A 10868-nucleotide genomic window follows, 5' to 3' on the forward strand; every position below is an offset into this window, starting at 1 on the left:
CTATGTCATCAATAAATAGTTTAAATCGCAAGTTTTTGTAGTATAAAATTATGCATAAAATATAAACTTTTAGATCATATAGTAAATAATATTTAATTGACACAAAATTTGACATGTGTATTAAAAGAGTAAAGAACATGCAATTCAATGATTAGATTTTTAAAATATATAATAATTTTTATTTTATTGAGTAAAGTTATAGTTTAAGGTGACAACTAATTTTGTAGTTAAACTTTATCCTTATAACTTAAAGTAAAATATGTTTTTTGGTAGTGTTTTTGGCTGAAGGGAAATTGAAGACATTAGCTACATACTTACAAAGCTTTTCATTGTTTAATGATTAAAACTTGCCATAACCTCATCGCCAAAATTTCACTAATAAATGCTTCATTGGCCGAAACATCATACTTTGGCCATCTATACAATTCTAGCCGTTTCTTAGATCATAGCCTAAAAGGATACAACAAAGAAAGAGCTGGTCGTGATCTGTGAACTATGGTTGTTTGGGCTGATTTGTGATGTTGTATGGACTGATTTGTGGAGAGGGGACCGAGTTTTATTTTTCCCATTTTTAATTGTTGCGGTGGTTTTAATGATATTTTGATCATCTTCTAAGTTTGGGGGTATTTTGATAATGAAGAATTACATGTTACTCACTTATAGTTTGCTTCAAATTTAACTTACCCACATGTTGTTTTATTTTTGACATTTTACCCCCTGTGCTTTACTTTGTTATTATTTTGTTACCCACCTCCCAATTAGACATTTTTATAAAAAAACAAAACTCAAAACAGATCAAACACTCTTCTCTCTCCCAAAATACCCTATCAACGCGTACAAATTTTTAGCTTTTAAGCTTGTACCAATTCTGGTCAGGTTTGTGCTACCTCACAAACCTCATGTTGCAAAAGCAAAAGGACAGCAATAGAAGACATTAATTCAATTGAAGACAAAAGCACGAGGGAATAATCATTATTTGTTAAGAGCAACCACATCAGTCCAGTTAAAATCTTTTAAAACACAAAAAACTACCAATTTTACACATTTTGAGCCAAAAAACGCACACATTAGTGGGTGTAAAAATATGCAAAATTGTGCAAATCCATCCTCGAGCTATAGTAACCGTGTATATTTCCACGGTTACTATAGCTCGTTTATAGATTATTTTATTAATTTCCGTTCCCTCGTTTTTTTCTCTCCCTTCTCCGTGCTCAACAAACAGTCAACTGCTCATCTTTTTCTTTTTCCTCAGATACACACAAACACACCCACACACAAACCCATCTACACAGACAAATCAACACAACACAGAAATACACTTGCTCAAAAAAAAAAAAAAAAACAGAGATACACAAACAAGATCGGTGCTTGGATTGGAGCTCGGAGCTTGGATCGGAGCTCGGAGCTTGTGGAACGGAGTGGATCAAAGCTTGGATCGGAGCGGATCGGAGCTCGGAGCTTGGAGGTTGTGGAACGGAGCGGATCGGAGCTCGGAGTTATGGAGTTGATCGAGAGGGAGAGTTTTTTCAGGGGAGAGGGAGAGTTGATTCGGAGGGAGAGTTTTTCAGGGAGAGGGAGAGTTGATTCAGAGAGAGTGTGGGTATAGAGAGAGAGAGCAAACACATAAATGGGTAGAGAGAGAGAGGCGCGTATATATATAACGGTAGTTAGAGAAATAATAAAAAAATGTGAGGAAATTGATTATTTAATTAAAAGATGTGTAGAATAGATGAACTGATATGGGTGTTTTGTAAAATTGAATGTGTAAAATGAATGAGCTGATATGGTTGCTCTAACCCAATAGAAGACATTCAAATCAATGAAACAAAAACAAAAGCCCAGCAACATGAGGTCGATCTGCTCTCTCTCTTAGGACTGAAACAAAAGCCCAGCAACACTGTTTCCTCTCACTCGTTTTCTCTACTCTCTCATCTCTCTCTCTCTCTTTCTCCAGTGGCAGCGATTTGGAGGTCGATCTGCCACCATAGTGAAAAACCCAGCAAACCCAGATTAACCACCACCTTTTTTGCGAGGAATCGATGCCGAAGGCGGCAATTTGGAGGTCAATCTGCCACCATAGTGAAAAGCCCAACAAACCCAGATCAACCACCACCGTTTTTGTGAGGAATTGATGCCAAAGGCGGTGTTTTGGAGGTCGATCTGCCACCGTAGTGAAAAACCTAGCAAACCCAGATCAACCACCACCGTTTTTGCGAGGAATTGATGCCAAAGGTTTAGATCGAACTACATCTCTTCTCTCTCAAAATTTGCATCATGGGTTTCGTTTTATTTTTGTAGTTTTGGGTTGTGGATTGATTTGATTTTGGTGGTGGTTGTAGATTAGGGCTTGCAGTGGTTGTGGGTTTTGATGGTGGTTGTGATAGCCCCAGATGGTTCTCGGTCTATTATCTGAAGCTCTCTACCTTGTAGCATCTAAGATCTTAGTTTGGTGAGCCCGCATGGATGGGAGTATGTTTTGGGAAAGAGTGGTGTTTAATATGTTTTGAGTTTTGTTTTTGATAAAAAAAATTGTTAAAGAGTAACGTCCGAAAAGGGAGGTGGGTTACATTAAGGAGTGAATTACAAGCGAGTAAAGTGTCAAAAATAAAATCATAAATAGGTAAGTTAAATTGGAAGCAAACTATCGGTGGGTAACCTGTAATTTCCCCTTTAATAATTATGGCCATATAATATATCTTTTTTTTTTTTTTTTTTTTTTTTGAGAAAGAATATAATGTATCTTTCTAGTAAGATGATATAGTAAACTTGTTATGTTTATCATTGTGGTAGGTCTTTTGTGATTTTGGGCTGAATTGTCTGCTGTATTGAGGCTTAAGTGTTCTGTATAGGAGAGTCGAGACTAGTCTAATTGCAACCCATCTTGGACTGGTTTGTGCACAAACTATGCCCATTTTGCTGAAATTTTGGTCACATGCCTATGGTAGGCGAAACTGTTACAGAAGAGTTATGGCAGACAAGTATAGTATGATAATAATAAAGGCAATATGTTTCTCGCTAGATGACATAAATAAGGAATCTTTAAGAAAAAAGAACGATATAGCAATAAGAAACACGTTATAAGTGAAATTGCAAAGACAAGAAAGGAAATAATTACGATAAATAATAAAAGCAAAAGGAAAGGGTTAGTTTGCCGTGTTCAGTTGTGTTACGGGACTAAGACCAAGGAGGGAAACCACTTTCTCAATATGGATAACCTAGTAGGAGGATCCTGTTGTAGAAATTATCTACTTTGAGGGAACAAACCTAAATGGCTTATGCCCCAAACGAATCTTTTATCCATAACAGAGAGTAGGCTTTTGGAGGAAGAGAAGAGATTAGCCTATTGGTGCATGTTTGCCATTCTACACTCTCTATTTCTCTTTCTTTCTCTATTTTGTTACTTTGATTCTTTCCCACTATTTTCTTTCTTTCTTAGTGCTTACTCGTGTAGTGCTATGGTGATGGTGGTGCTGTGATTCTCTTCTAGTGGTTGCGACTGTTGTGGTGATGATACTGTGCACGGCAAGGGCCCTTTATATATTGTTTGCCATGACTAGTTTTTACTATTTTACCCTTAAATTGCTTTTTTCTGGGTGTAGGTGTACTTTCAGACCACTTACTGGTTTGTTAGCTGCTCGGCCACCACCACTTACCTGCGCTGGCAGTGCTACACCCCATTACCAGACAAAGAATTCTATTTTGTTTGCTTGTTCACCATGGCATTCTTATCCGCAACAAGGTGGGCATTCTCTCTCTCACTATCCCTCATAGCATGCACTTAGTGATTCCAACTTATCCTCCCTCTTTTGGGTAGTATGGTGATTGTTCACGGTAGATGGTGATGTTTTGGTGGTTGTTCATAGTGGTGGGGTGGGTTTTGATGTGGGATAGGCAAAATGTGGGTTTTGGTGGTTGTTGATATTTGTGGTGGATGGTGATGGTGAGTCATTTTTTGTGGTGGTGAGTTGCAATGTTGGTGGCGGTGGGGGTTGAGTTTTTTTTATGGTTGTCGACCTGTGGTTTTGATTTTCAATGGCGGTGATGGCAATTATTTTTGGGTAATTTTGGTGGTAACAATTTTTTTGGGAGTAATTTTGGTGGTGATAAATTGGGGTTTGTGGTTGAGTTTTGGTGGTGGCTAAGTTTTGGAAGAGATGAGAGAGAAACATAATTTTTTATATTATTTGATGGTATAGTTCATACTATTTTAATGAGTTGTGTATAAAAATAAAAACTGGAATATTAGGTGAATTGTAAAATGAGATGATAAAATAGATAAAGTAGGTTTTAAGGTTGTAAAATAGAACTTTTTTGGCATCCTGGATGCTAATGCTCTAATGTTACCATTGGTCATATTAAGTATTATTCATAAACTACCCTTGTTTTTATTATAAAATCCCAATTTTACCCAGATCTCTACAAAAAAAAAAAAAAAAAAAATTACCGTCATGGAGCTGGAGAAGAATTTCTCTACACTTTATGCTTCCTCCTTGTCAATTGCAAGAAGCCAAAAAAAAAAAGAATTCCACCGTGCCTGTAGCAGTGGTTCTTCTTTCCTTTCCTTTCCTCCAAATTTTAACCAACCAACCACAAAATAGACAAAGAATGACATGCAAAGAAAATTATTGGCAGAAGAACATACAAAAAAGAACAGATAGAAAACACGACAAAAATACACTACCAATCTCACTCTCAAATCTCAACATCTAATCTCACTTCCAATTTGGTTTTAGGGTTACACACACACATATAGGAGTTGATTTTGGGTGAAATTAAGAAAAAATTAACTTACTCTTTAATGATTTTTAATTGGCATGCATGAGGTTGGATGACAAATTTGAGAAGAGTTCAGTTTGGTTCTTGGAAGCTGTTTGATAAAATTAGAGAAAAGAGAAGCAAAAAGAAGATAATGGTGGATGGGAGAAGATAAAGGTGAAAAGAAGATAAGGGTGAAAGAGAACTAAAAAAATTTAAATAAAATTAAAAGGTGGTTTGAGTGAGGTTCGTGTCCATCATGCAAGAAAATTTGTAAAATAAAATTTTCAATTGTGTTAAGACCCAACAAATTATCACAAAATTATCACAATAGTTGAGTCATCAAATCTTTCATATATCAAAATAAAATAAAATAAATGAATAAAATATTAGACTAGGATTGACCACAACTAAAAATAATAAAAGAGTAATGTGAAAATATTGTCACATTTTATTGTACCTCTAAAATTTTCCAATTAGTGCTACTTTTCTTTAGAAATAAAATAGTGCTTGAAGGGGAATAAAAGTGATCTTGACGGGTCTACCTCGTAGATATGACGACATAAGGATGACGGTATTTAACGTGACTAAGGAGGACGGATGGGTACATGCAGGGATCAACCTTCCAGGATAATTTCCAAGAAGTCTTGAATAAAGGTTCACATTATATAATTAGGGCTAATGTGGCCTTAATTATTCTCCACATAAAACGTGCATAAGAGGAATTCTTGCATCGCACGTTTAGCCTTGATGGAAGGTATTCGAAAGGAAAGAGTTCTAATCCTAGAAGGAAAGGACTTTGTAATCAAGGTGTGGATGCTAACCCTACACCATTATAAATACGCCGAAATCCTCACAAATCAAGGTACGCATAATTAACTCGACTCTGACACTCTAGGGTTGTAAAAAACAGACTCTAACTTGACCTTTGGAGGGTTTTTGGCTGGCACCACACCGGTGCTCCCTTTTAGGCCCTCTATTTTCTTTTTGCAGGTGTTGCTTTGGCTTTGGTTTGGGGAGTGCTTGCAGCTTATTGGTGATTTTTTCGGCATCATCAGTTGGCGCCGTCTGTGGGAAATAACGCTTATTTAGCCTGTGCTCGACCCCAGAGACAAAGAGTTGCATGGTACTCACTCGATCGATGGCAACAACCAACAATCAAGGCGACGAACCGCGTGCCACAGCTTTAGAGAGGCAAGTCCAAACGCTTGCGGCGGCGGTTGAGCGCCTCACCAAGCAGAATCATGATTTAGAAGAGCAACTGCGACAAAGGAATGCACACCCAAGTGCACCGGAGGAAGACCAGGAAGGTGCTAGTCCGGAGGAGAGGAACGCGAAAGGGCCTGAGGGTAGCAACGCTCCGACTAGATCGGAGCGATAGGAGACCAACCGGCCATCCATCTCGGACACCTTGCCGACTCACATAGCAGCTGAGATGCAGGAGATGAGGGAACGTATGGATGTGATGATGAACGCCCTTAGAGGACGAATCTCCAGCGACCTGGACGACCTAGTCCATAGAATAGATTCGCCTTTCACAGTGCTCGTGAATTCATGCCCCCTTCCTCCAAAGTTTCACATGCCTCAGGTGGAGAATTACGACGGATCATAGGACCCGTTGGATCACTTGGAATCTTTTAAGAACCTGATGCATCTTCAAGGCGTACCGGATGAAATCATGTATAGGGCTTTCCTCACAACGTTGAAAGGGCCTGCAAGGGACTGGTACAGTAGGTTGACACCTAATTCCATCAGCACTTTTAAGGAATTAGGTGCACAGTTCGTATCACACTTTATCGGGAGTCACCGGCATAAGAAGTCTACTGCGTGTCTGTTGAACATTAGACAACGAGAAAACGAGACCTTAAGATCATACATAGCCCGCTTTAACAAGGAAGCCCTCTCGATAGACGAGGCAGATGACAAGATACTTATGGCAGCATTCACAAACGGGCTGCGAAAGGGTAAGTTCCTGTTTTCTCTGTACAAGAATGACCCAAAGACTATGTCCGAAGTGTTTTATAGGGCAACAAAGTATATGAACGCAGAGGACTCCTTGTTGGCTCGAGAGGACAAACCCAAGAAGAGGGAAAGGCAGAAGGATACACAACCGGACAAGGGACGAAAAATGGCAAAAACCAGAGAACGACGACCCAAACCGCCTAAGGGAAGGTTTACAAACTTCACCCCCCTCACAGCCCCAATTGACCAAGTGTTAATGCAGATCAAAGATGAAGGAACCTTGACATTTCCTGGCAATCTGAAGGGAGATCCGAACAAGAGGCCAAGAGACAGATACTGCCGTTTTCATGGCGATCATGGCCATGATACGATGGACTGTTATGACTAAAGCAACAAATTGAAGCCCTCATTAGGCAAGGAAGGTTGCAGAGGTTCGTGAGGAAGGAGAGAACGGATCAACTCCAGGAACAAAATCCCCGACGGGAAAACGAGTGTCCCAGACCACCTGTAGGGGATATACGGATGATTGTAGGGGGCACCACTTCTGCAAGGTCGTCCAAAAAGGCCAGAAAGACCTACTTGCGGACGGTTCAAAGCGTCCAGTCAACAGGTTCCTCACTAAAAGTGACACGACGAGATAGCCCCAGCATCGGGTTTTCGGAAGAAGATGCGCGTCGCCTTCACCACCCACATGACGATGCGCTCGTGGTCAGTATACGGGCAGGGGACTACAACATGCATCGAGTTTTGGTGGACAACGGAAGCTCAGCAGATATCCTCTACTACCCCGCATTCCAGCAGATGGGGATTGCTAAAGAACGACTGATCCCAACGAATGCACCTCTTGTTGGCTTCGGAGGAACAAGGGTCTATCATTTAGGCGTCGTCACGTTGTTTGTGATGGTCGGAGATTACCCACAGCAAATAACCAAGGATGTAGCTTTTCTTGTGGTTGACTGCTCTTCAGCATATAACGCCATCCTCGGACGACCCACTCTCAATGCATGGAAGGCTGTCACCTCTACCTACCATTTAATGGTCAAATTCCACACCGAATACTGAGTTGGAGAGCTGCGGGGAAATTAGTGGCTGCACGGGAATGTTACATTGCCATGATGGAAATAGATGACCACCTACAAGCAATGAGCATTGAGGAACAGAGAACAGTGGCAGAACCGGTGGAAAAGTTGGAAGAAGTACAACTGGATGATTCTAGGCCCGACCAAACAACCAGAATCGGCACCCTCGCCAACCAAATAGTTTGACAAGCGCTCGCATTATTCCTCAAAGAAAACCAAGATGTTTTTGCTTGGAGTCACGAGGATATGCCGGGAATAGATCCAACAGTCATAGTTCACAGGTTGAACGTGTCACCTTTTTTCCCTCCTATTCAACAGAAGAAGCGAGTGTTCGCCCTCGAACGAGATCGAGCCATAGCAGAAGAAGTACGAAAACTAAAAGAAGCAGACTTCATACGCAAGGTGTACTACCCTGATTGGTTGGCAAATGTAGTGATGGTCAAGAAGGCCAACGGGAAGTGGAGAATGTGTGTCGACTTCATGGATCTGAATAGGGCCTGCCCTAAGGATAGTTACCCACTCCCACGCATTGACACCCTGGTAGACTCCACCGCAAGACATGAATTTTTGAGCTTCATGGTTGCCTTCTCCGGCTACAACCAAATCAAATTGGATAAGACTGATTAGGAGAAAACCTCGTTTGTAACAAGTCAGGGGCTTTTTTGCTACAAGGTAATGCCTTTCGGGCTTAAAAACGCTGGAGCCACATATCAGAGATTGATGAACAAGATGTTCGCGCACCAAATTGGCAGAAATGTGCAGGTTTACGTGGATGATATGTTGGTAAAAAGCGTAAAGGTGTCTGATCACCTGAGGGACCTCCAGGAGACTTTCAATACTTTTCGGACATACAAAATGAAGCTGAATCTGAACAATTGCGCGTTCGGAGTAACCGCAGGAAAATTCTTGGGATTTATGGTATCCCAGAGGGGCATTGAAGTCAACCCAGAGAAAGTAAAGGCAATTATAGAACTGTCTCCTCTAAGGACGGTAAAGGAAGTACAAAGCTTGACCGGGAAGCTAGCAGCCTTGAACAGGTTCGTATCAAGAGCGACGGACAAATGCCTCCCATTCTTCCGAACACTGAAGAGATCATTCGAATGGATAAACGAGTGCCAAAAGGCATTTGAAGAGTTAAAGATATATCTCTCTGCTTCGCCGTTGCTTAGCCCATCTATGCCGGGGTAAGAATTGTTCCTGTACCTTGCCGTCTCCTCAACCGCGGTCAGTCCAGCTCTCATTAGAGAAGAAGGAAAGGTACAAAAGCCCATGTACTTTATAAGCCGGGCACTAAGAGGAGCAGAAGAGAGATACCCTCAGATGGAAAAACTTGCATTTGCTCTTGTGACCGCGGCTCGGAAGCTCAAGCCATACTTTCAAGCACACACCATAAATGTCCTGACAAATAAACCCTTACGGAAAGCAATGAGCAATCTCGAAACTGCTGGACGGATGGCGCTATGGGCAATCGAGCTAAGTGAATTCGATATCCAATATCAGCCACGGACGGCAGTGAAAGGACAGATATTGGCAGACTTCGTTGCCGAATTCACTACCGCAAAGGAGCAGGGGGCAGAAGAGACGCCCATATGGAGAATTCATACAGATGGATCTTCCAATAAGCACGCTGGAGGTGTTAGTGTCGTACTCCACACGCCGGAAGGAGACAAGATTCAATGCATGATCCGTCTGGACTTCACCACTATTAACAACGAAGCTAAATACGAGGCCTTGGTTGCGGGACTGGAGCTTGCGATAGCGGCAGGAGCTAAGAGGGTGGTCGTCTACTCCGATTCTCAAATCGTGGCCAGTCAGATTAATGGGATCTATGATTGCAAGAATGAGAGGATGAAAAGATTCCTTGGGGAAGTGAAGGGTCGAACGAATAACCTCCAATTCACGATGATTCAAATCCCAAGTGAGGAGAACCAAGAAGTGGACCGACTTGCAAAGGCAGCTTCGGCCGAACCCATGATCATCCCCGAACAGGTATTGTCCTTCGTCCAGCTTTCATCATTATTAGATGACATTAGCATGCAGGAGGTAAGCAATGAGTATTGTTGGACGGCTCCAATTATGGCGTATCTCAAGGAAGGCAAGCTGCCCGATAACAAAGAAGACGCAAGGAAGTTGAAAGTTAAAGCTGCCCGGTTTGTCTTGATTAAAGACGTCCTATACAAAAGAGGATTCTCCCGACCATATCTAAGATGCCTCGGCCGCGAAGAAGCAAACAATGTGATGAGGGAGGTCCATGAAGGAGTTTATGGAAACCATTCTAGATCAAGGTCTCTAGTGCACAAGCTACTCCGAGTAGGATACTACTGGCCAACAATGCAAAAGGATGCCCACACATATGTTAGAGCTTGCAACAAGTGTCAACGATTTGGCAATTTCATTAAGTAGCCAACGGAAGAACTTACCCCTATGACGGTTTCATGGCCGTTTGCACAATGGGGGTTAGACATCATGGGACCATTCCCAACAGCGGTGAGGCAGCTGAAGTTCTTGGTGGTTGGTATTGACTATTTCACAAAATGGGTGGAAGCAGAGGCTCTGGCTACTATCACGGAGAAAAACATCCATAGTTTTGTGTGGAGAAGTATTATTTGCAGATTTGGCATTCTGAGGGTGCTCATTTCAGACAACGAGAAACAATTCGACAACGACACATTCAGAGACTTTTGTTCTCAGCTTAGAATAAAAAATCACTACTCATCGCCCGCCCGCCCACCCGCAGGCCAATGGACAAGTTGAAGTCACAAACCGGTCATTGTTGAAGATTATCAAGACCCGGCTCGAGGGGGCAAAGGGCATATGGCCGGACGAATTACCAAGTGTTTTATGGGCATACAGGACAACGGCGAGAACATCGACAGGAGAGACACCGTTTCGATTGGCGTATGGTACTGAGGCCCTCATACTGGCAGAGGTAGGATTAACAAGCTACCATGTGGAAAGCTACGATGAGAGCAAGAATGACGAAGCTTTTTGTTTACAACTCGACCTTTGTAGACGAAGTCAGGGCAGCAGCTGCACAAAGACTAGCGCGATACCAAGACATGATGGCAAAAC

The 10868-nt window shown here is 41.8% G+C and overlaps 1 protein-coding gene across 1 annotated transcript; it reads left to right on the plus strand.

Moving 5' to 3' along the window:
* The first annotated feature begins 9065 nt into the window (after nt 1-9065).
* On the plus strand, nt 9066-10492 carry LOC142606549 (uncharacterized). Its single transcript, XM_075777873.1, has 2 exons — nt 9066-9665; nt 10409-10492. Exons 1-2 carry the CDS (start codon nt 9066-9068, stop codon nt 10490-10492), a joined length of 684 nt encoding a protein of 227 aa, XP_075633988.1.
* The last annotated feature ends 376 nt before the right edge of the window (nt 10493-10868 follow it).

The sequence above is a fragment of the Castanea sativa genome, chromosome 8 (assembly GCF_040712315.1).
Source record: "Castanea sativa cultivar Marrone di Chiusa Pesio chromosome 8, ASM4071231v1".
Classification (NCBI taxonomy): domain Eukaryota; kingdom Viridiplantae; phylum Streptophyta; class Magnoliopsida; order Fagales; family Fagaceae; genus Castanea; species Castanea sativa.

Excerpts from the sequence above, each read along its gene's own strand:
- LOC142606549 (XM_075777873.1), top strand. The coding sequence starts at position 9,066 with ATGTACTTTATAAGCCGGGCACTAAGAGGAGCAGAAGAGAGATACCCT. Across the intron at positions 9,666-10,408 it reads TGAAAAGATTCCTTGGGGAA|ATTTGGCATTCTGAGGGTGC; the intron begins GTGAAGGGTCGA and ends TATTATTTGCAG.